At 30.7% G+C, this 26734-nt stretch overlaps 1 protein-coding gene across 4 annotated transcripts in view; it reads right to left on the bottom strand.

The window, feature by feature from the left end:
- Positions 1 to 26734, bottom strand: part of LOC143237900 (ubiquitin carboxyl-terminal hydrolase CYLD-like) — a 150666-nt gene that overhangs the window by 9741 nt on the left and 114191 nt on the right. For 3 of the 4 annotated variants that reach the window (XM_076477615.1, XM_076477616.1, XM_076477617.1), the window contains 7 exons: positions 20687 to 20951; positions 19866 to 19957; positions 16662 to 16728; positions 14243 to 14363; positions 10011 to 10119; positions 9818 to 9933; positions 2739 to 2955 (listed from right to left, as the gene is read on the bottom strand). In XM_076477615.1, the coding sequence (XP_076333730.1) occupies positions 2739 to 2955; positions 9818 to 9933; positions 10011 to 10119; positions 14243 to 14363; positions 16662 to 16728; positions 19866 to 19957; positions 20687 to 20951 (987 nt within the window). Of the gene's footprint in view, positions 1 to 2738; positions 2956 to 8824; positions 9132 to 9817; positions 9934 to 10010; positions 10120 to 14242; positions 14364 to 16661; positions 16729 to 19865; positions 19958 to 20686; positions 20952 to 26734 lie in introns of those variants that run through there. The other variant, XR_013020324.1, reaches the window with a different exon arrangement.

Raw genomic sequence — 26734 nt, 5'->3', positions numbered from 1 at the left:
TACAGCCAGTTATCAACACTTTAAGCACAATAAAATGGTTTTCTTATGTAAAATTATAGAAGAATATATCTTGATTAGTTACATAATCTTTTGTTGCCATAGCAATGATTAAATAATATTGAAAAGAAAATATAATCTCAAAGTGCATGCGCAAACAAATACCATCAAGAAATAACATGCGATGTGGCCTGTTAACCATTTACATACTAGCAATGTCTTTCTTGTGGGTTCTAGAACAATTGATAAGACTCACATATTGAGATTGGTCTAAAGAAATCTTTAGCCAGGTTTCAACATTTTAAGCACAACAGACTGTGACCCAATTTCAATGAAAATGATTCACTTACCTAAAAGTACATATGACATTTTGTGAAAAATCTGTGTATAGTGGAGAATAAAAGATATCACTTTTGGATTCAATGTACAGGTATTACCCTAGAACATGTAAAAATGTCAAGAATATAAAACCACTGTGCAGGCCTGTGTAATCAAAATGCAAAAGTAACAGAGAATTACTGACAGCAAGAAACCTGTAGGATAAAAGTTTATATTTAGTTTGATTTGTGTGTAATTCTTAGGAAATCTAGAAATAATATAGTAATATATGGAAAATCTACAATTGGCAATTCCAAGTAAAGAAGTATCATGTGATACAGAAAAGTTAATATTAAGAATTTATTTGAATATTTCTTTTTGAAACTGTAAAATAAAAACTTATATAATGTTAAAGTTTGAATTGTAAACTTCATTATGATGCCATGTTTATTGACATACATTGATAATAAAGTTGTTTAATTAAATTTTGGATGTAAATCTGTAAAAGGTCATTATATATGAACTTCAATCCACACCCATTCACACAGGGCTAAGAGGTGAGTGTTCCATAAAACAAGGACAGTGATAGAAGGTGCATGCTTTTCTAGTAAAGGGATAGTGGTGCTCAAGACTTTTTACATGAGTCATGATTCTCACATCTATTTTAATGATTAAAACTCTGACGTTTATCATTCCATTATTGTGTAATCTTAGATCCTTAAATATGGGTTACACTACTTTACTTGATAATGTTTTGCTAAATTATTTTATTGACCAACTTAGCTTTATTGAAGTTCTTCATTCTCTTTTATAACCATCACTATATGAAAAACTGACTATTATATCCATTATATTATACAGATTTTCAACAAGATTATAATTAAAAATGATTTGTGCTTCTAAATATGGAAAACAGTGTATGCTTTATTTCCCATTACAGCACAAGAATATCACTAAATTATCCTAAGTGTTATGTATTATAACATATTTGGGATGAGTCTCCTATTTATTATGTTATGTATATTGCATATTACTATTTCAAATAACTGAAAGTTTGAATTTGAATTTAGAAGTTAATGAAATGCTAATATGTATTAAATTTATAATGTTTGCCAAAAAGATTGATACAAAGAATTTTCTTTCTTAACACAAATATATTTTAATATATAAATAATAATATAGTTTATAATAATATTTATCATTTTATTACAAATGATGGTTTAAACAGAAGTGTTTTACAATCTTGTAAACAATAATGAGGTTTATATTTGGTTTGGAATATAACATTTTATCAATGATCCAGATTCACAGGGTACAAATTACTTATATGTTGATACACAGGTATACTACACTTGTTGGGAATGCTAGCTAGCTAGCTCTATTCTTGTTTGGCCTCACACCATTACAAACTGATTTTTCCCAGCAAAGATATTTAAGGTCTTGATAAAAATAATATCTGAAGTAATTCAGTGAAGTTCAATGGTTTGTAATGTTCAATTTATTTATTTATGTTTCTTATAGCAAAGCCACACAAAGCACAGCCCACCGAGGGGACACCCTGAATTTAGCGTTGTAAATCCGGAGACATACCACTGTACTAGCGGGGGGTTGTAATGTTCAAAGACTGTAAATGCTCCTGATCAAATTCTATAATTTTCCAACATTATAATAGGTATTAATCGGAATTATAGTTTCTGAGGCCTATAGCACACTTACTGTAGTCGACTAATAAGAACCTTCTATCACTATTTCTTGACCAGCTGCTTTTATATGTGTCATACAAGTTTCTCAAAGTTTCAACAATATTCATTATAAATCAAATATTATTGATTCTTACTTTCAAGAATATTCTACAAATTTAGAGAACAGGCAGAACTTGTGCAACACACAATCAACAATATACTTCATATGCAAAAAAGAAAACTATACTGAAACAAGTGTAGGTATCAAGATAAACATATAAAAGAAAATTTGTTACATAAATTTAAAATAATTATCTTATGATGCCAATTAAAATGCTTTCATACTGTATTTGGTGGCTTCTCCATCACAAACACTTTTCGCACAATACTCAGTCAATCACAAAACTATAAGCTCATACTTCAGATTTTGTAAATATAATTTATAATTATATTTCTGTTTAAATATAGCAAATGGCAGATTCAATAAACAGTAATGGTAATTTGGTACCAGGAGTTCATGTTTCTTTAATTTTAAAAAATGTCATTCTTTCTAGAGTATATGCTTATTTACTAATTAGTAGGCAACGTAATAATCAATGTGATTTACTGGCAGTCATATATAAGAAGCATAAAAAATCTAACTTTAATTAGCAGCAAAATTAAGTATTTTGTGTGTTTAAACCTATATGTTTTTGCTATACTTATTTATAATCTAAAAACATTTGCTAAAATTCATTATACCTTTTCTATCTGCCATACTGTCAAAAAAACACCAAGGTGAATCAGGACCACTGCCACACTTGACAAAACACACATAGTGGCTCGTTTCAATACACACAACTGCAAATAATTCCATGAATATCTTTGGAATGAGAGTGTGGTCCTTAATCATATTGAATTCTTGAGGTACACATAGTTGGTTTGTGGTGTGGTTAGCTCTTTTCTGGTGGCCATGACTCTGCATTTAAAAAAACAAGACAAAAAAAAAACACCTTGATAGGTTTTGGGTTTGTAATATAATACAAATGTCACAATTTTTCTAAGAAAGCTTTAAGGTAATTAAATCATTATAATACTATGATTTTGTTGGATGTATAAGGATGTTCAGTTTAAGAGTTATTATTTAGTTTTCATACCAAGTGTTAAAAATTAATTATATTGAAAGTGATAGTTATGACAAGTTTTGTTATGTAACTCTGTGTGAACTGTATGTTATGTATGAAGTTTAATTTAGGGTTTTCTATTTTAATTGTTGTACTGGGGTTTTGTAATTCTGTTAATGTCATCTTATTCAAAAGTTTTCAAATTTTTATTGCTATATTTAATCCTGCTGCTACTAGAGGGCTAGACATTTCTGGATTTTTCTGTTATGTGTCATAAATATGCACATACACAGAGATGAAGTAAGTTAATTAGTGAAAGTAAAAGTTGACATAACAGGTGATTTTTGACAGTAAGTTTCACAGCTTGTTTTGTAATAGTACAAAGAGAAAAATAATTCGTTTTGTCAAGGGTGTCATAAAGTAAATAAGCTTGTCTGTATGGACTTTGCCAAGAAATAAGACAGTTAACTAAAGCTATGGAGAATCAGTGATGTTGAGAAAACCCACTTGTAGAGAAATGTATATGTAAAAACGGCTTGTTTGGGTTGAGAAAATTTTTTTTACATAGATGAGTGAACAACATTTTGACCTTCTCCAGCTATCGTCAGGTTCACAAAGAAAGAGAGAGGTAACTGACCGGAAGCTGACCACATGTTTGAAAGGGGTTGTGTAATGAGTGTAGGAATGTAAAGTGTGTGCTTAGATGTTGAATATATTTATCAATATAGGTATAAAGGTGTTCCTTTGTATTGGTTTATTTTGGGTTTAAGTTTTTGTATAAGTAAGGCTTCTTTAATTTTGCATTTGTTTATGTTTATTACTTTATTTAGTATTTGGGTGTTTTATATGGTTATGTTGTGTTCATTTGATTTACAGTGTTCGAAAACGTGTGAAGGTGACTCTTGTGTTCTGTGAATCTGGTTTCCATTTTTCTACTTGTTTCTCCAATGTAGATGTCATGGCAGTTATCACATTGTATTTTATAAATAATGTTGGTATGATGTTTGTCAGTGTAGTTTTTACATAGTATAGACCTCAGTTTTGTGCCTGGTTTTTGAATAAATTTGGTATTAACTGGAATGTCATATTTTGTTACTAGTTTTTGCCAAATGTTGGTTATTTTTCTGCTAATGTTGGGAATATATGGTATGCAGCAGTATATGGTTTCGTGATTTTTTGATTCGTGAGATATATTTACTTTTGTTGGTTAATTTTGCTTTATGTCTAGGTTTGTGCGTATAATGTTTTCTACGGTTTGTGGAGAAAGCTTATTGATGTTGATGAAGTATTGTTTTATTTTGTCTAATTCATCGTTAATTTTATCTGGTGAGCATATTTTTATGGCTATGTTTATTTGGTTTCATAGTATGTTGAGTTTCTGTTTTGTTTCATGTGCTGAGTCCCAAGGAATGTATAGTCCAGTATGGGTGATTTTTCGGTGGATTTCTGTTTTAAATTGTGTATCGGTTCTTGTAATTTTGAGGTTAAGAAATGATATTTGATTGCTTTCTTCCTGTTCACATGTGAAGTTAATGTTGGTATGTATAGCATTAATGTGATTGAAAAAATTAAGTGTGTGTTCTGTGGATGTGAATCCTGCAACCGTGTCATCTACACATCTGTACCAGTATAGTGGTGGATGTAATGCTGTGTTAATTGCTTGTGTTTCAACTTGTGTCATAAAAATATTGGCTAGAACTGGTGATACTGGGTTGCCCATGCTTAGGCCATTTATTTGTATATAGTTGTGGTTGTTGAACATGAAGTTTGTCCTCATCGTGGTGAATTCTATGAATTGTATGGATTTTTTGTTTACATCCAGGTAAAGTAGTACTGGCTTTACCAGAGTTTAAGATATTGTCATTTTTTGTTTATTCAATTTACAAACTTCTTGAAGAGTCAATAGCTAAATCAACTGTTAAAAAAGCACAACTTGTTCCAAGGAGATTTTAGAAAGAAACTGAAATTCTATGTGGACAATGTCATTACTATAAACATTCATTTTTTTGTTACACATTTCAAGAAGTGTTCATTACTGGGGACCACTGTGGTCAACTTCTACTTTTACATATGAAGATTACAGTAGAGTTTTGAAAATAATTTTAAATGAACACAATACATCTCCAAGCAGACCTATGAAGCTTACTGTATTCTCTAAGGAATTCAGAAACAGAGAAGAATTTTGCAAACACAAAATGAACATGTAAGCTGTTTGCTGAACAAATTACTAGGTCCTGCGGGAATTCAGTTTTTACATTCTAGAAAACTTTATAGTGAATTTATCACCCTTGGTCTTCAAGAAGAGCATAAAATTTCAGTTACTTGAACACATTACTATTTGTAGATTACTTGATAAAACATGTAATTTGAGGAGAAAATGTATTTTTAAACATGTTTTATACTACATTTAGAGCTATAGAAGAAATATAAAACTATCAGAGTTTGAAAATGGTAGAATTGTGGACATTGTTGCTGTTATTGTAATTAACTGTCACAATGAAATGTGTGGAATTCTTGAAGACATTGCTATTGTCCCAGTAGAACCATTAATAAAAGTTTTATTCATATAGAACCTATAAATATCTCCACAAGTGTTTTCAAGGAAATGAAAGAAGTTCAATAAGTTGATGCATTTTTTGTAAAAGATGCTTCACAGAAATGCATCAAAATGAAAACTGATAACAAACTTTATGCATGTTTAACACCTATCATAAAAGTAGATATTAAATAAAAAAGACTACATTGAATATTGTTACATTTTTCTTTAGTTACACACAAATTTACCTATAGAATTATGTATTAAGCTAATTAGAAATGCTAGTGTAATGTATATGGTCATACTTTCCTGTTTATATTTAAAATAAAATTGTTTAATACCATGTCTTTAACTTTATACATGCAGAGGCATGTGTGTTATCATGTTATCATATTGATATTTTTGAAAATAAAATATTCCTTTGACATTTTTTTCATGTTTCTTTAATTTATAAAATATTGAATTGCCAAGTAAAACTAATACTGGTTAATTCTATATTATTAAATCCTTATGAAATATCACCTTAAGTGACTTACGTATTAAACAATACGTGATAACTATTCTTTAAAGTTATAATGGCCTATTCAAAATCCTCTCCAAGATTGGTTGGAATCAGCACAATTTCTACATAGCACTGATTATGCATATTTTATTTTCTCTTATCAGTGGAAACTGGTGATCCAATGACTCAAAAAAACCACTAAGGTGAACAGAAATACATTTCTATATCCCATTTATGAAAACACAAAGTTAAAAATCTCAAACTTGCAAGTGAGATTTTACTAAAAGTGTTTCAAGTCTTGTGAATCTGTCCTCTGTATTTTGTAGAATTTTTCAGTTTGTGCTATAAAATTGAGTTTAAACCTATTTTGTTTCCTATTGGATTTCAGTTTGTTCTCTAGGACTGGGCTTAACCTTGTCTATATAACATATGATTTCAGTTTTCCCTATAAGAATGTTTGTAAACCTGCTTTGGATCCCATGCCAATTTGTCCTATAAGACTGTCTACAAACCTGTTTTGTATCCTACAGAATGTTAGTTTGTCCTAGAGGACTAATGGTCATACACCTAAAATAAAAAGTGATGTCTTTTAATGTTCTATACGTTCCTATTGAATCCTTTAGGATGCCTTAAACAATTTTATAGGACATTTCTGAAGCATCACCAATTTTCTTTTTTATATTTACATTCAAAATAAGAAATTAACTAGTATATAGTACTAAAATTTGAATTATAATCAACACTTTGATGCCATTTATTGACGTAATTTCATAGAGTAGTAGTTCAGTAAAATTTTGAATTTAAGGCTACAAATGTAATGACACACCCTCTGACCCTTACCCATCTCAGTAGGGTTAATAATACTTATAAAAGAGGATACTCTGTTTGAAACTATGTCACCTCAGTAAAAATTGTTTGACACTATTACAAGAAATCTGAACTTTTTGCTATGATATTTACAGGTATTCTTAAAACTTGTGACTCAATTATTACATTGATATAGCTATAAAAGGAAACACAATATAGAATTGTAAAGTTCTGATGACCTATTGAGAAGACATTTAAAATACTATTTCCATGAACAATTCAAGCCATCTCCACATAGGCAGTGCTACAGCCTGCATGATATATAATATAGTATTAAAAGTCAGAGAAAACTACTGGCAATTTATGAAACAGAGGATGGCAAGAGGAATCTGATTTTCTAATTTCTGGCTCTGTTCCCAAATAATATTGAAAGCAATAGAATTTATGCATTGTCTGAGTAATAATAATATTATAAAAGTAATTTATGTTAAATTCTATACTTCTTGGAAGAGTGGTACAAAAGTTAGAGAAGAAGAAAGATCTAGAGAGTAAATGTCACAATTTACATACTAGAGGAGACTGTGAAATAAAGAACTTAAAATGTGATTTATTAGCTATGCTTTGTTGCCAAGTGTATTCAAAGAAACTTATAATAAAGTACTTGAATTACATTTCAAATATAACTCTGCAAAAGGTAGTGACATGCACACTTTGACTTCCCCAATACAAAAATGTTAAAGGTGAATTTTACAGAAAAAAGAAAACTTTGCAGTCAAAAGAACTACTCATACTGATTAATTTTGCAGGTTCACATGTTTTATAAAAAATATGTGCTAATAAATGAAACATAGAACTTGGTGCAGAAAGAGCCCTTTCCCAGCGGCAATCCGAACATTTTAGTTTTTACGTTTGCCACTAGGAAAAGTACTGTACTCTGAATGAACCTAGAACAGTTACTTTTGACACAGATCTGACAAGTTCTAGTGATGAGGACAGTTCTACGAGCTAGAGAAAAAGTACTGTGACGTAATAGTTGCCAAACAAACTGCCAACGCCAGCTCATTGAATGTAAATAAACATGGCCAGTGCATACGGAGAAACAGAGGCGGAGTCTGTTTTGACTTTGTGTTCTGAACAGTGTCGAGTAGCACCATATCAATTCAAACCTACTCTGAATGAACCTAGAACAGTTACTTTTGACACAGATCTGACAAGTTCTAGTGATGATGACAGTTCCACGAGCTAGAGGAGTGTAACTGTGAGTGATACTGATAGCACCCAGGCCGGTTGCAAGTCGGTCATACCTCCAGTGGAAAAATGGTAAGTCTAAGTCATGACAACAAATATGGTCTGTATTATTTCATGTGCAATTTTAAGCATCTCGAAACCTGTTTGGTGTTTATAACTTATTGGTATCACAGATTGGGTTTTATTTGTTTATATTATGCCGACTATGGCAATTAATACTCGGCCCTTCCACAATCATTGTACCAGGTATTTATGACTCGTAACAAAATGAATTTCAATTATACATCATAATTCTGTCTATAAAATCAAACTAGATGTAGCAGTCTGAATAGTTAATTATCTTAAAATGTCAAATTTGAAAACTGGAATTCTTCAAACTTTTCCACATTTAAAATGATACAAAAACATTTACAGAATGATCTACCAGCTTTTAAACATGGAATATACTCTATTTGGGATAGATTTGTCCACTGTCTAGACTAGGAAATCAAGGTTTCACTGACTTTCAGGTGCCACAAATGCAAAACACGCTCATGAATGTGAAATGTCTAGTTACATTCTTCAAGAACTTGTACTTTTAAATTTTTATATTATACTAGTTATTGCTTATCGCTTTATACTGCACACATACCTTTAAGTTTGTTCTTTTCATGATGGCAAGGGATAGCTTTAGAGGGGTGGAACCTGTATGCTGCAAGCTGAGATCAATCCTCAGCTCTACACAAGGAAAGATGGTGGGGACGATTCTGTCTACTGCTGATGGTTTTTTTCAGTCTCAACCTGCCTGGCTTGAAACCCACGGAATCCAAAACAGTGGGAACCGACACAAAACATGAGCATTCAAAGTGATCTTGACAAAGCTTTGCATGGTGTGAAGGAGTCCAGTTTTTCCTATTGACCATCTGCACCCACTGTTGCCACCTTGCAGGTTCCTTCTCCTTGCACAGAAATGAAAAGAAGCTTTTGCCCGATGCCAAACCGTTTTTACAACCACAAGCAACACATTAAACCATGTTCTCATCATAAAACAAACATAAAGTAGCAATATCAAGACAAAAAGTAGTCTCACAAAGTATGTAATCCAAAAAAAGCACCAAGAGATTTACATAAAACACCAGCACTGAAAAGAACACAACGGTCAGCGTGCAATGAAGCGTGTTTGACAACTATTACATCACAGTTGTAAAACGTCACGGAAACAGCCAAATAACCGAGAGGAACTTGAGTTCGAGGACCTGCATATTTTGTTTCAGTTTTTACTCAAAAACTAAAGTGTTAAAAAATATGGCAACCACACAGGAATTATACCTAACAAAAGTACAGTTTCTAAGGCAATTATTAAATTTGTTGAAAATTCACCTTTAATAATGTTGACTCTTTTTTAATGTTATGCTGTGAGGTAAAATAATAAAAAAACAACAACACATGAACAACCACCTACTTTCTATGTAACCTGATTAAAACTTTGCATCAGATCTAACTTATTGTCATAGTTAATGTTACAGTAAGTTCTACAAGCAAGCAACAAACTTGAGAGGTTTATAGTGTGAGAAACACAATAAACTTGTTCAAGTATTTTAATAATATTAATGTGTTTAGATGTATATTGTTTATTTACACTTACTTTTTCTAAACACCTCAAACAAAATGCAGTACTCTCAAGTCCATCTCCAAACTGACCAAAGCATTCTTTACATTCATATTCAGCAACTTGGCCACAAATAATACACTGTCGAGGAACTGAAAAAAAAAAACTAACTTTGTATCTATTATTTAAAAATTTCAATTTGCATAAAGAGAAATAACTCCAGACTTACAATCTGCTAGCACATCAGAGATGTTCAGATACTGACTGGGGATAATCCGTGGGTACATCTTGAACTGCTTCCCAAATCTTGGCATCTGTATTAACAGACTTGGGGGAACCTGAATAAAAAACGTTTTTGTTACTTTCTTAAAATTAAATATTACTTTTTGTGAGTAAAAAACCCATATAATAATTTGATAAAATAAATTGGATGCTAGAAACTTTCTGCAGTTAAAAAAATAATAAAATTTTGTATTTTACACTTTCTAGAGCTCTAATAAATGTTTACATTATTCTCCTCTTTGATAACTAACATTGAGAATCTCCAAATTATTCTCATAATTAAGCAACATGAATTATTCTTGTAATCTCCTTATTCTTGCTACTTTAAGCTCTTGACTTTTGATTAGTTAATTCATGCATCAAAATGTGAATTTAGGTTAATATTTTCATTTTGTCTAGATTCTTTTTTGGCAAGATATGTTGCTTCAGTTCATTGCTCATAGGACAATTTAGCTATCAATATAATTTAAAGGTGTGGGCTTAAGGTTGAGGAAAAATAATTTTCAGTCTAAGCATTATTTAAAAAGTCATGAGGTAGCATTTCATGTCTTTTTAATTATTTTTATGTGATCAATGAGTGTTATTCACACACACACACACACAAATTATAAATAACTAACCACATGGGTGGCACAGGCAAAGAAATAAAATTACAAATAATCAAAAATATTTAAAAATACAAATCAATGATATACAAGATTGAAAACAAGTGAAATTCTGTAAAAGAAAAACAAGCACTTTAGTTTTAAGTTTTATACTTTTTACTACCTTGAAACATTTTCTTCTAAAAATATGTATATAATTGTTTTCCTGATTAGAAACCTCTTCATTTCTGTTAGTTATGTATGTTAGCCCAAACTTTTGCATATCAAATCACTGATGAAAGTTATAATTTTCTTAATTGAAAATGTATTTCCAATAGGTACTTCCCTCCTCTCACAAGACTAGCTTTTCTTGTTTTGTGTTACTTTCTGTATGCAAACGTTTCAGAAACACATGTCACAAGCCTTCATCATTCTTTTGTTGAAATTCAAAGTTCCAACATGTCTCTCTTGAAAATCATCATGCATAATCTCTCCACCAATGGGAAAGCACTACTATAATGTTATTTCCTTTACAAGTCTCTACCAAACTATCACTTCAAAGTTTGGCAGAAGATGTGAGCACTGAAATATTGTGAGGAGGACGAGTGGGAAATATAAGCAGTGGGAAGTACCTATCAGAAATACATTTTCTTCTAAACAAATTATAACTTCTGATAATTTACTCTCTTTGCATTCACAAAATTAACTTGAATCCTATACTGCAATGGAGTAGAGAATGGTGCAACAAAAGCCCAGGTGTCTGAAGAACATCCCCAAAATGATAGTAATAGATCAGGTGATCCAAGGAGTACTACAACACATCTAAGCCAGGTATCTCTTTGCTAAGAACACTGACATGATCAGGAGGACCAGACATGGTGGAACAAGAAATTGCACACCTGTGTGAGAGAGGAAGATAGTTGGGCAATAAAATGTTAAACAGAATCCATAGTGTAGAGTAGCTACAGTGCAACAGAGTGTATTTGGTAAGTCAGTTGCATCCAGAAGTGCATCCCTCACTTGCTGAGAACCAACTTCCTTTTGAAGGTAGGATAAGGGGCATACCATCATCACTACAAGTCCCAGAGTCAAGAGGGAACATAACATTTGACTCCTGGTACTTATAGGGTATTCTAATGCCAGGGATCGAGGAATGTGTTATCTTGAATCTGAGGGAAGTCCATCTCATGCACTAAACCTCTGCTACCATGAAATCAGCCCAAAATAACCCCAGGTAACAAACATGTTACCAAATTAGGTAAAATTCAAGACAGAAGTGGAAACAGGCCATGCAAATTTTCTGTGGCCCAAAATACAGAATACAGGTTGAGAGGACAAGATGAACAACCCAAAACCTGTGTGATGACTTATGTGATTGGTTCACCTGATTTCCAAAACATCACTCACAAGGTACTAAACATCTACACACAGGTAGGAGGAGAGCTGTAAGTGAAGGAACAGACAGTACTTTCTAAATAGCCTGTTCCATAGAATGGAGTTGGAGAGGAGAAGGTTGGGCTTGACTGAGGTGGATGTTGAAGAAAATAACCAAAGGGATAAGGTTTTAGATAGGACAAAGGAAAGACTTTTCCAAATTGACCAATCAGTCCATCTTCACAATTTAAGCCAGGAGCTGTTAAGAATGAGCAATTGTTTATATAAATGTGGAAGTGCAACTCCATGGCATGAATATGCTGGGCCAAGGAGTAAATCACACAACAAGGAGCAAGCATTGGAAATGTTCATCTTGGTCATCCATAGACCTGAACAAAATGTTCACCAAAGAGAAAGGTATGTCCCCATGGTAAAGTAATAAGTGTGAATATACTGATTGAGACAGAATAAATCGATGACAGGATGTCAGTCTATGGTCTATGATAAAAATTGTCATCAGTCTGGCCCTACCTAAGAGACTTAGAAGGAAGTGGGGCAAAAGGAAACAAGATTGACAGCTCATACGCAGCTCATTATCTTGACAAAAAATTGACAACACATCCCAATAAGTTGCTTACGACTGTAACTGAAAATACGATATCAAACGCTGGTGAAGTATCAGAACTGGTGACTGTAACTCTAGAATCCATAAGCAGGAAAAGCAGCAAACATAAGGAAGTAATGCATTAATAAGAATATTGACTCCACAACTGTGAAATGTTGTAAATAAAGTTAAGAAAAGTAGAAAAAATAAGAAAACAAAACAACTAACACTTCAAGGCAACTGAACGAAGTAAAGAAGAAGGTTTGAACTCGACAGCTGACAAAAGAGAAGAGAAAGTTATGTGTGTGTCATGTGACAGTAATGCTCTTCTATTGGTGGAGAAGTGACTTATGATAGTTTGCATGATAGATGTGCTGGAACTTTGGATTCCAACAGTGGGATGATGAAGGATTGTGGCATGTTTCTGAGAATGTTCACATACAGAGGGCAACACAAAATGAGAAAAGCTACTCTTGTGAGTGGAGGGAGTGTACATTATTGGAAACATATATTTATTTCAGGACTATTTTTATATTAGGCCTTATTAACTCAATTGCTTGCTTGAATGAGCAAAGAAAATCATAAAAACAAAATGTAAAAGAAAATTTAAGCATGAAAATCAACAGGTTTAAAATTTATTTTATATATTAAAAAAAAAAACCTTTGATTAAAAAAGTTGGCTTGCTTATAATTTTGGTTTGGTAAAATTTATTTTTATTTGACACCAGTGATTATAAACATAGTGAAACTACATGTTTATGGAAAAAAAAGGAGGAAATTTATAATTTTGTAGAATAACAACTTTATTAGAAAGAATGTAGGAAAACATAAAAATTGGTAAATGAAATTACAAAAGTGAATAATTTTTAACTGCTTTTTAAAAACAATAAAACCTTTGAGTTCTAAGAGCTTCAAATTTAAACAAGTACTGCACATAACAATGACACACTTTATTTTGAATATGCTATATGCTCTTTAGAGAGTTAATCTCAAATTTCAAACAATTTTCTTCAATAAATTTGTTTTGCTATCCAACAAGCCATACAACAGATACTTTGAATCAATGCATTTAGGGATTCATGAGTCATGAATCCAAACATGAATGTATGATCTTCAAACCACAGTATATAAGAATACCATACATCAGTGGTGAAGAAGCAATAGTTTTTATATTACTTTTTTTATGGTTAAAGAGAAGTCCTAATGAAAAGAAAGAATGAGCTAGAGTAAATTATTTCCTTTTTATAAAATTGTTCATTATGTAACAAAACTTACTGTTTTTAGTAAAAAAATAACTACAATTTACTTGGAAAAGGTCCTCAGCTCAAACAGGCAACAAGAGTTTAAAATTTACTAAATGTATAAAACTATCACTGAAAATTTCCAATAAAAAGTATTGGAGAAGCAAAACACACAATATATGATCTTTACTAGTGTTTGATAAATTAAAATTTTATCACAAAGATGGTATCGGATTATATTTTAAGCAATTTTAAATTTGGTTTTACATATGTACTAGTCATCAATTAGCATGTTTATTGTATATAAAAACTCAAGGCATAGAATTTTATTTTTTAAATAAAGATATTAATGCTACTTGAACATCTATATATGAACCTCTTGTAGCTTGATGTCAGATGCCAAGAATGACTGGTCAAATAATTGCTGGACAGTTGGTAGTCTCAATCTATCATCTTTCTCCACAAACAGCTGGTACAAGTATGTATCTTGACCTGAACTAATAAATTCATCATCATAAATATCACAATTCACTGTATGTAAACAAAATAAATAGCTAAACCAGGCAATAACTCAAGTACCAAATTACGTAAAAAACAAAAAATAATGTTGATTACAACGTCATAACACTGTTCAACTAATAAAAAACCAGTTGGTTAATAAGTTGCAAAATTATTAACATAGAGAACTACTAAACTAGCAAAACCAGAATATTACACAATCTCAATGTTGACTTTAAAGTTAAACAATCTGGCTTAACCTAAACCCTGTTGCATATATAGGATAAATAGTGCAAATTACAGTTTTAGAATAATAAAATTTATCTTGGTAAAAGAAGTATATTTATTTGCTGAACTAAGAAACACACAGTAATGAAGACATATCATATATCAAATTTAACCCTTAATACTAAGTGTTTTAACGTTTTCTTAATTTACGTTTATCCAGACATTTAATACTGCCACTTTGCTTGACAGTAATGATGAATAGTTTATGTGAAATTCATGCAGTTATGTGGTGGTTTCTTCTGGCACACAAAATGCTAAGTTCTTCTTCTTACTAAAAACCAACACATGGCCAGTAGTACAAAATTTGTTTAAATTATTAGCAGTCTTATTGTGATAAGTGTAATGTCAAATCACACAATGACCCATAGAACATGCTTCATTGGTATAAAATGCTATACCAAAATAATTGAAATGTTATAAATGGCTGAAATAAATAGTATTTTAATCTAAGCTTTGGGTATTGCATGCCAAGTCAACTTGATGAATACTAGTATTGAGAAAAAGGCCTCTTCAGCAACAACATGTGGCACAGAAAGTGTGTCGTGAAGATGATACCATTGGTTCAGTAAATAAAATGTATTTCAAAATTATGATGTCTGATTGTGATTTAATGTCACATAAAACACTATTATAAATAACAATAATATTTGAGCTTTACTTTAATAGGAGAATAAAAGTAATTAACAGAAAAGTATTTTATTCCATTATGGATTTTATATTCCTATTATCAACATTCCTTGGAAGAAGAAGGAAGAAATAATGTTTCCCTTGTCCTACTATATCAAATGCATAGCTCCTGAGTCCAAATGAGAAGAGGGAATAATACTAAATAAAAGGGAGTATTTGTGACAGTGTAGAATACAGTGGATGTTGGCTCTCTTCCGGACTTTTAAAAAAGGCTCTAAATTTTGTTAAGAGTAAGAATGAGTGTAATTCCTATATTCCTGAGTTTACTCCATTTAAAAAACTCTGTATTGATTTTTTTAAAAATGTATGGCCTTTTGTTTTAATTTGTTTTTGATATTGTTTAAAATGAAATTGACTTATCTGTTTTGGAGATTTTGATTTATTTTTTTTTGTGGATAGAAAGTATTTGCACGTATCTCAAAGCTACTTAAGCTATTTGTTGCCTTTTTTAATTTTAATCTACTAACCAGAGGGAAATCAGCAATTCAACAACACCCTGCCATCAATCAGTCATGTTAACCTTGACTGTGACTCTTGTAATGTGAGTAAGGAGTAAACTGTACAACTTTTATTCCTCTAAGCATTTTGCAGTTATACAAATTATTCTTAATCATTTCTTCGTTTTAATTGTAAACAATATTCTCTACTTTTAATTATCCAAGAATTTGTTTTTACTTACTTGATACAGACATTTCTTAAGCACATTTTAAGCATAAACATATTCATATGATTTACTTATATGATCACCTATATAAAAACATCAGACAATATGTAAAATAGGTCATAGTAATTTTTTATTTGAAAATGTTTTTAAATAATTGAATTTAAAACAAAGTTGATGACATATGCAATGTGTTAAAATAGTATTTACATAAAAAGTTGTTAAAGTTGAACAATCAACTCATTCTCACATTTTGTTTCATACTTCTTGCAGTTAAAATGTACTACTACAGTATACTGTGGAAGCTGTCTGAAATATATTGACTTTCAACTTCCTAAATTAACTATTCCATGATACACAAATCTCCTTCTACAACAGCATAATAACTTATCAATAACAAAAAAAAACGTCTGTGTTACATTGAGAATGCTAAATTAGATAAATGTTTTCTTTTCTTGGCCTTTTACCCATTATTCTGAAATAATAGCTGACTATTTTTCTTGTAACACACTTGGGAGGTTGTGGGTTTGTTTTCACAAATATTTCTCAAATGCAAATTACAACTATTGCTATATCCAGTCCTCAATAATGATTGTTCCATAGCTGCTGGTGTAAAATGTACAATTATTCTTTTAAAAACTAAAATACTGAAATGTATTACCTGAGTTTGAGGAAAGGTTCTGCTTTTAATATCTGGTTGAGAAGGGAGTTCAAAAACTCTTCAGGATCTGAACAGAAGTAAACATTATAGTATTTACAAATGAAAAATAAACAATAACCAAACACATCTTTTATGGAATACAAACACTAAGTGATCCAAAATTACCAAGTATGCTCTGGAAGGTACCCCCTTTTTTTTTTCAGAATTGTTCAATGATCTTAGCAGATAAGGCTTGTGGACTGCATATATGTTACTCAAGAAGAAAATAGGTGAATATTAAGGTAGCAATGGGACTAAGAATGCTACAACAGGATATTTTTCTGTCATGTCACTAGGCTTACTGCTGTTTCTGCCCACTTATAGTCTCCTACTATGGTGTTTATATTCTTTTTTAATAAGATGTAAACAGCTTCTAAGGTTTTCCATCCCTTTGCTGAAAACTTTAGTTTCCTTCCATTTAAACAGGTGCCCTACTTCCACTGCATGTGTTGCTATTGTACTAGTTGCATTGTGTCTTCTGACATCTGCTTTATGATAATTTACTTTAGTTGTCAGTCCTCTGCCAGTTTTGCCTCTATAACTTTTACTTCACCCACAACATGGAATACAGTATACTATGCTGCTGTCTGTTGTGTGTTTCTTTTTTCTATCTTTTACCATCTCTCCTATTCATATTCTTGTTTTCATTACCACCTCTGTGGTTGTGTGTCTCATTATTCTGTTCATGGGACTTGCATCCCTGTCATTAAAGAGACTAAGAACTTCTCGTTTCTCTCATCATGTCTGCTGTCATTGCTTCTTTCCACAATGTTCCTCACCTTCTCCTTTCACCTTATAACATGCTTGTAAGATATTGCAGCTTCATTTAAGCTTCCATTATCTGTTCATTTTCATGATCTAATAATTCTGGACTGCATATCCATAATGCCCTCAGAAAGAAGCCTAATGCCATACCTGTCTTTACTTTTTGTTATGTGCTGAAAAGAAGTGTATGAAATCATATCTGTTCAGAGAATAATGAACCTGTTATAGAATTTTTAGTCTCATTGCTACCTTGGTATCTACTTTTCAATATGAATAATATCCAAAAGAATAAGTGTTATCCAGTTGGTTCACACAATTGTATCACAAATCTGTTAACAGTAGAAGGAACCAACACCAAGTCCTGAGCCAACTAATGCTACCAAATCCAAATTTGAAAAAAAATTAGTTCTAGAACACAAGCACCAAGAACAGGTACACAAATGACAGTGATGACATAATATAATAAGCAACTTGTTGCTATGGTAATAACACAAAGCCTGGAAAAATCAGTCTGTCAATTATCTACAGAACATAACTTGATATATTCATCACAAGGGCTCATTCTAAAGAGTTTCAGGTGAAAACCATTAAATGCACTGAGGTTATTGCTTGGGTTGGAATATTATTCAATGGTTGGTTTTTTCCTTCTTTTTTAATGAAAGAATGCTAACTGGGAAATTATATCTGGAAATTTTATGAATACACAATTTTACCTAGATTCTTTGATGTTGGCACCATGCTACAGCAATGAGATCTGCACCTCTATATGTTCAAGAATTCATACGTAAAATATTTACAGAATGATTTATTGGTTGTCATAGGGAAACTGTAGCCACCAAGGTCACAAGACCTTAATCCAGTGAATGTCTTTTGCTGGGATTTCATTCATGGTTGAGTGTTCAAAACTAAATCATACAACGTACTAGAACTTTTAGAATAAAATTACATGGAATTTCATTCACTCTCCAAATATTACACAACAAAAATGTGTCACTCTATGATTAAAAAGAGTGGAAAATATTTTGAATATTTATACCTTTCTAGTTTAAATCTAGTTATAATATTATTTTATAATTCAGTGACATAATACTATGTAATAATAAAATAAATAATTTAAGGAAGTACCCAGTTATTTAAAACTTCTTTATTGTTGGATATACAGAATATAATATTTGTGGTTGCAATGTTTCACCTGATTAATTTGGCATCATCCAGTAGAACAACTATAAGGACTGAACTCCAATTTTTTACATTAACTAGATCAGGAGTTTACTCTGCATGTCCAACAATAACAAAATCTTAAGTTATTTATTAATATATATTAAAGGTTCATTGGATAATTTTGAATTACACTGTATATACAGTATTAATGTAACATTTTCTATACAGTGGTCCTTTACCCACCTACACTTTTTCAATGTAACAAAAGATATTTATCATTATAAGTATTGAACTTCTTGTTTCTACTAGCACACAATCTAGAAGTTGGGATTACATTTATTATAGCACCTTTTCTGGGCTCCCAGTGGCACAGCAGATTTACAATGCCAGAAACTGGGTTTTGATACCTGTGGTGGGCAGAGCACAAACAGCCCATTATGTAGATTTGTCCTCAATTTCAAATAAACAAAACATTTTCTGGACCAATGCTGCAATGAATATCATGTGTGATGAACTCAGTTTTTAAAAATAAATTTATTACAACTTTAAAATAAAAACAATAAATAAACATAACTTCATTAACCATAAGGTTGAATAATTTTACCAGAAAGCAGGATAATAAGATTCTGTAAAGCAAACTGTTAGAAATTTCATGTAAAACTAAATAACGTCAGTTGTAAACAGCTTCTATAAAAGACCAAATAAGTAATACTCTCTTTAAAATACAAAACAAATTAAAACATAATCAATATTGAGCAGATAAAAATAATTCTTGAACATCCAGTGAAATTTTAATCTGGCAGAATGCTGAGTCTGTGATTTAAAAGTTACATTTAAAGACATTTCAATCTTACAGAAAATACAGCTAGAGATCGCTCAAGACTGTTAAAGAACCATACAAACTCCAGTTCATATCTTTATAATAGAAAAGTGATGACAATCAAGGTTACTAAGTTAACTTAATGTTGTTGACTGAAAAATGCTAATTTTTTCAATATATTTTTTTCTTAAACTTGGAATAATAATTTACATGTATACAGTCAAAATGATTTCAGAAAGATTACTATACTTTACCATATGTTTGGAAGTTAAGACTTGTTTATAAGATCATTGTACAGAGTCAATCTCAAGCAGAGTACATAGGGTGTACTTTAAATTATTTTAATAAAAAACAGAACTCATGAGTATAGTTAGATAAAGTGATTATTGCTGAAGTACTTAAAATGGTTGAAATCCAACCTTTCTCTTCACTTGTCAGTCCCCTAATTGACCCCAGTTCATCAAGTAAAGTTCTAAGCTGCATTACTCTGTCTGCTCTAACATACATATTCCTGAAATGAATGTGGACAATATGCTTTAAGAAACAATCTGTTTATGACAACTGAATTAAAGTAGAAAAAATAAAAAAGTCTTTACAGTCATTAACTCTTTCAATACAGGGTCAGTCTATATGACTGACCATGTGATCTCAATGTACTTGTTTAAAGTCTTTGTAGATTTAATACTTCTGACTTTCAATACAGTGTCTATATCTTCACAAAATTTGGCAATATTTCACTTAATATTAGTATTAAAATAGAAGTATTTAATACTTCTTACTTTCAATATAGTGTCTATATCTTCACAAAATTTGGCAATATTTCACTTAATATTATAAGTCTTTAACATACAAAAAAAAATCATATTTTTAGTAGAGAATATCTAATAAAATAAAATAAAGATTTGTCCATAAATATATTTAGCATTTGGTTTGAATAATCCATGTGCAGAGTAATTTTCATGTTAAAATTAGAAATACTTATCCTCATCTCAAATATCTTAAATTTCATTGTGTAATCCCTAAGACCTCCTAAGTGCACTTCAAACTTTTTTTAAGTAAAACTTGATAGTTTATAAGTTATTTTCTCTAACCAAACTCAAAATGGAAGTGGTAATTCTGACCAACCTTATAACCACCAAAAGGAAATTCAAAGTGAATATAAATTATCCCTTTTTCTTTCTATAATAACTAATCTATAATAAATTACTTAATCATTCCACAAACTATTTGATAAACTTACTTTCTTAATGGATTAACAATTGATTCTTTCAGAACCTTTTGAACATGAGAATATTCAACAATATCATTAAGTCTTGCAGGTCGATGAAGTAAGGAGTCAAAGACACTGGTAAAAGCAAACATGGCAAAGAGAGTGGCATCTAAGTAACATGAATTGTGGTGTCCTTGAATTCCTTTAAACTTTCCACACATCATCTGAAGCTCATCAAGGTTTGAAAGAGGGGGAATATCACCCATCACAGAAGGAGAGTCAATACTTCCAAAAACTAAGTAAAATGTAAATAATCTTAATGGTGACTTGTAGAATTCATATTTTCAATGAGCTAAGTAATCACATAAAATAAATAACATAACATCACAGGCATAAACACTTTCATAGAATAATCCAGGAACACAAGATTGTTGTAACTATATAATACAAAGATGGTAAAAGATGTAGGAAGAGAATTTAGGAAGAATAAAAATAATCAAATTACATCAATGTTGTCTTTACTTACCCCAATTAATAATTGCTAGTATGTTAACTTTTATTAAACAAATTACATCAAAGTTGTATATACTTACCCAAATTAGAAATTACTAGTAGATTAACTTTTTAGCTAAGTTTTAAACATTAATCAGGTGTGAGAGAAGTTTCAAAATAAAGCAGAGGAAATAAAAATAAGCAAATGAACCTGGATTATCATATCTTTAGAGAAGATATATGTTAGATATACATGACTGTTAAAGTTAATGAGAGTGTTATGATTAAGATGGTTTAAATTATTGTTTCATATGACTAGAAGCTTCCAAGCTTTTCTCTTTGTTTCAATTGTGTCTTATTGCATTATAATATCATGTAGTGTGTAGAATGTTCTAGGCTTCTGTTAGTGTATAAATATGCATACATAATATAGTTCAAGTTAAGTTAAACAAAGTTAGTTAGATAGATAGCTAGGTCTAGACTGCATGATTGAGAGTTCAGCCACAAAGGCAACAATGTGGAAATTTCTGAAGAGAAATTATCACAGACTGTATTGTAATAAGATAGTTAAAAAAAAATAATGTGATTTGTCAACTATATTCTAAAATAACTGAACCAATCTGTGTGGACTATAATGAAAAGAGAATTAAGGCTCTTTGTGGGAACAAACAGTGTAATGTAAATGAAATAATTGCCAATTATTATAATAACAGAGCTGGGAAGAATAATTCATATTGTCAATTGTGTTCTAAAGTAGTTGAACCAGACTGTGTAGATTTTGATGAAAAGAGACAATAATCTAAAGCTCTAGATACAGCTGTGATAATTAACTGTGTAATGAATATTTATATATGCATTTGACTTGTTTTAATATATATTATTTTAAAACAAGTGAACTGTGCTATTTGTTTATTGTTGAAATTTATTGCAAACAAGTCACATACACCTGCTGTAAAGAATCCAGCCCACCCATCCATCCATACATACATAGGAAACCTGATAATATATCTGAGCCTCATGTATCCAGAACATCACAATAGAAGTAATAATTTGACTTTTCAAATTTCCTGATATTTTTTGTTTCATTTTATTGCACAAGGGTGTAATAAGTATATTATATTATAATCTCTCTAAAACAAAATGCAAGACATAACAAAGATATTCTTAAAAAATTTAAGAAACTTACACAAATACAATCTAAGATTTGGAGTTTAAAGAAAGGTAAAATATTGTAACCAGAAGTAATCATTGTTTTCAGGATTGTCTTACTTTTTATTTTTTACCTTATCCCCACAAAAGAGAAAGAATGACATTAAAATTAAAAAGAACAGAAATGACGGAAAAATCTGTTTGAGGATAGTTTGAAGTTTAAAAATCTCCAAGTTGATTTTTAGTACAGAGAAATTCCTTAATGTTATTGGATCCACAGACATAACATCATTTACAGTAGCATAAGATAAGATCACAAGAAATTTTACATTTTTAGAATTAAAATAGGTTCCAAACATATATATGTGTATGTATGTGAAAACAGTGATTGGGTTGTTCAGTAATAATAAACTTGTGGAGCAGTGCACATTCTGAGATGTGGTTAGAGAATGCCATAATGGATAAAGCAAGGTTAGAGTTCTATGTATTGTCCTGTATCTACAGTGAAGGCCTATCAATGGAGAGAATTAGTAATAACCAAATACTAGACATAGTTCTTGGACTACTCTGAAAATGCAAGATATGTCATGATACTGGTGTAGTTAAAGAAACCCAATGAGGATTAAAAAAAAAAAAAAAAAGACTTAGTTCAACCAAAGAATGGCTTCAACAACGCTGAAACAGTGAACTGGAAACACAAATTAAGGTTAAGAGGTTAACTCTTTCCACACAGAGTCGGTCTATATGATCGACCACAAGACCTTTTTGTGGATTTAATACTTATAACTTTCAATATAGTGTATATCTTCACCGAATTTGGCAGTATTTCACTTAATATTATGAGTCTTTAATGTATAAAAAATCACATTTCTTAGTAAAGTATTTCTAATAAAATAAAATAAAGATTTGATTTGTCCATAAATATATCTAGCACTTGGTTTGAATAGTCCTTGTGAAAAGTAATATTCGTGTTAAAATTAAAAATACTTTTCTTTATCTGAAAAATCTTGAAGTTTCTTTGTGTGATTCCTAAGACCCTTCTAAATACATTTGAATCTTTTTTTTAAGTAAACTTAATAGTTCATATGTTATTTTCTCCAAACTAACTCAAAATGGGAATGGTAAATCTGACCAACCTCATAACCACCAAAAGCAAAATTAAAATAAATCTAAATTACCCCTTTTTCTGTATACAATAACTTCATATTATAATATAAAATCACATTAATTTATCCTAATTATCTCTAAGTTCATTACAGAATACATCTATTCATGATTACATTTTATCATTTTATTACCCTTTGAACTACGACTAACTACAATCCATACATTAATACATTTTAAATCCCTTGAAGAACATGCATTTCACGTTATGCTGTTGAATTACATTATCCATGAGCTACTACAACTAGTACAAGCAGCTTGTGTGTGGCTCATGAAACATTTTTATTTTATTATTATTTATTTTACTTACTCTAATCTTAACTAATCTAAAATATCCTTGTTTTCATATTTTAGTTACTTTTGCAATTATATGTAAAGAATAAACATGAAAAACAAGAAATAAAATACTTATCAAATCTTTTTTCTTGCTGTTGGTTGTCAAAGAGAATTTTTTTATACTACTTATAGTATTGCAATTAATAATTTTCATTTAATTAAATAATGCTCCAAACAATATAAACTAATAACATGCAAAAAGTAGACAAATTCCCTTACTTCTTAAAATGTTCCTGGCTTCCTAACTTCACGACAACAATTGTTACAAATTCGTCCAAGCTAGCCATGAACATTCTCATGGAACCATTGTTTATACTCTGAGTGAAACTGACATTTAACCATTCAGAACATAATGTTATACTACATGTCATTTGATATATAGAAACCTTGAGTTTCTATTGGTTATAGGTAATATATAATTAAACATAAGAATGAACTAGTAACAAATTATAAAAGGGAGGATGTGACACGGGAGGTCTTATTTTCTATTCAAAAGCTATGTAACTAAACAAAATTGAAGACTCTAATAAATGGGGTTTATCAGAGCAGTGATGGTTTTATAGAGTAATTTATGTTTAATTTTAATTTCATACTTTTTAAGGTGTGGTGGATAAAATAGGGTGATGACATGCTAAGAGAAAATGTGTCATGTGTATTACTCTGGGGGAAATTCAGGATTTCCTAAAATGTTGCCTTGCAGAATTAAGAACTTAAAACTTATATGCTATCAAACTATGGATTATTGGTTAATATTTTAGGCTATTCTAATGGAAATAACATAAACTAAATGCAGTTAAATATAAGTTTGAATGTAAGGCACTAAAACTTTGTGTCATGTGCAGTAACAAAACCTGGGTTGATAGAGTTAATGAAAAATACATAAGTTGGTTCCCATCCTTATATTTGGAGCTATGAGACAATATATGGAGAAAAGGCATCATGTCTTCAATGTCTTGAATGCTATGCAAAGATATGCACACATCATAAACCATAAGATAACGTCTTCTGTCCACTTCCAGATGGCAGAATTCTATTCAGGGCAAGAACAGATTTATATGTAACATATAAGCATCAAAATAGGATTAATCCATTCTCACATTATGAGAGAAAGTTGAAATATTTTGTTGTTATTGCTCTTTTTGTTTTCTAATCAAGTAACTACTTCACCTCAGGAGAGGTGTAGGGTGGTACAGAAATACTTCAATTGTCATACAAAACATAGGGGTGAACCTAAGTGGTAAACAAGCACATAATAGAAAATAACTCAAATGCTATGTAGTTCATCTAGCTTGAAGAATCAAAACCAAATGTAAACAGAATTCTGAAGCTAAAGATACAGAAATATAATGTAACTAAAATTTCAAGAATATACACAGATTTGTCAACACAACAGCATGAAAGACATCCTCTAAAAATACTGCAACTGGCATACCAAAAATATCATCAGTTTGTTGTATAGTATAAATAACCTCTTTCATGACTTCCTGGAAGATTCAGCATCTGACAGTTAACAACAAACAGTCCTAACTGGATATAATAAATATTATTCAGCTACATGATCACCTTGCATGATAAAGACAGACTACATGAGTAAGATCTTCAAAGAAGTTGTAAAATTCACAATATTTGGTAGAAACATTAGCATCAGTAGTTAAAATTGACTTCAGAATTCATAATGAGCTAAGGAGACAGCAAGAACATAAACAAAATAATCTTGCTTCGGGGTGGTAAAGTGGGACTTGCGTACATTCTTCTTATATATACGAAATAAGTCACATTGGAAGTAGGAGGGTGGAGAATTCTGGGTAGGTTGATGTATGCTTTGCACTGCATCAAAGACATTCAAAATTGAAAATTATATGGTTACTGAGAGCATCAAGCAACTCCACAAGAAAAAGCTTTTAGCATTTTAGAACTACGTTTAATAGGTTTGAAATCATTTTCACTCATTACCCATCCCAAGGTCCACTTGTAAGAAAAATGAACTTCAGATGATACATTTCATTAGATAGGAAACTGACAGATACAAATATCAAAAATTAATTCCTCTAAGTCAGATAAATGACTATAAATTTCAGTATTAAGTAATGCACACAAGTTAAAACATTTTAAGCATATAATCTGGGTTATACTAATCATTCCAATAACCCTTGTCACCCAAATATATAACCTAATTCTGTTGCATATTATTTCACAGGTGATGAACTAGCCTCCAGATGCGATATTTTTAACACTACTAATTACACAAAACATATCACCTGTTTTCTCCTGTGATTAGATACAGAACCAATTATCATCAGTTTCTTCATTATCAAATTATTTAACTCTCTATCTATATTGATTTTCAACCCAATCTCTGCATGAATAGATACAAGTGAAATTCTTACAAGTTTTTCTTATTCACACCACAGACAAACAGTTTGATAAAAAAGGGCTTTTCCTCTAAAAAAAAATTAATTATGTATGTTTAAAACTTAACATTGTAACAGAGAACATTCCTGCTTACATATACCATTATCTAAGGTGTAAGTCAAATACTTTGTCTGTAAATAACTACTAAGTTTAAAAAATAAAGAACAATTTTGAATACTAGAAAGACAAAAGATATGAAAATAATACATGATAGATGTGAATAAGAGATAAATAAGTTGATAGAAATGAGATTTTACAGAATGTATGTTAAAAAGGTTACAGAGGACAGATAAGTCATATATATAAATAATTGATTTCAGGATAACTGCTGTAAGAAAAGTATAAAAACTTGAAGTCAAATAATTTTGGAGCAGAAACAGAAACACTCCAAGACCTAAATAAGTTATAATTTTCCTACACTGAAAATATATTTCCAATAGGCACATACTTTCACTTACATATGTAGCTATTTACATTCAATGCTGCCCTCTGTTTGTATACATTTTTGGATGCTACAAGCCTATG

Source organism: Tachypleus tridentatus, chromosome 13, assembly GCF_004210375.1.
Source record: "Tachypleus tridentatus isolate NWPU-2018 chromosome 13, ASM421037v1, whole genome shotgun sequence".
NCBI classification, from domain to species: Eukaryota; Metazoa; Arthropoda; class Merostomata; order Xiphosura; family Limulidae; genus Tachypleus; species Tachypleus tridentatus.
The sequence above is the reverse complement of the archived record's forward strand: the minus strand, read 5'-3'. Positions and strand labels throughout refer to the sequence as shown.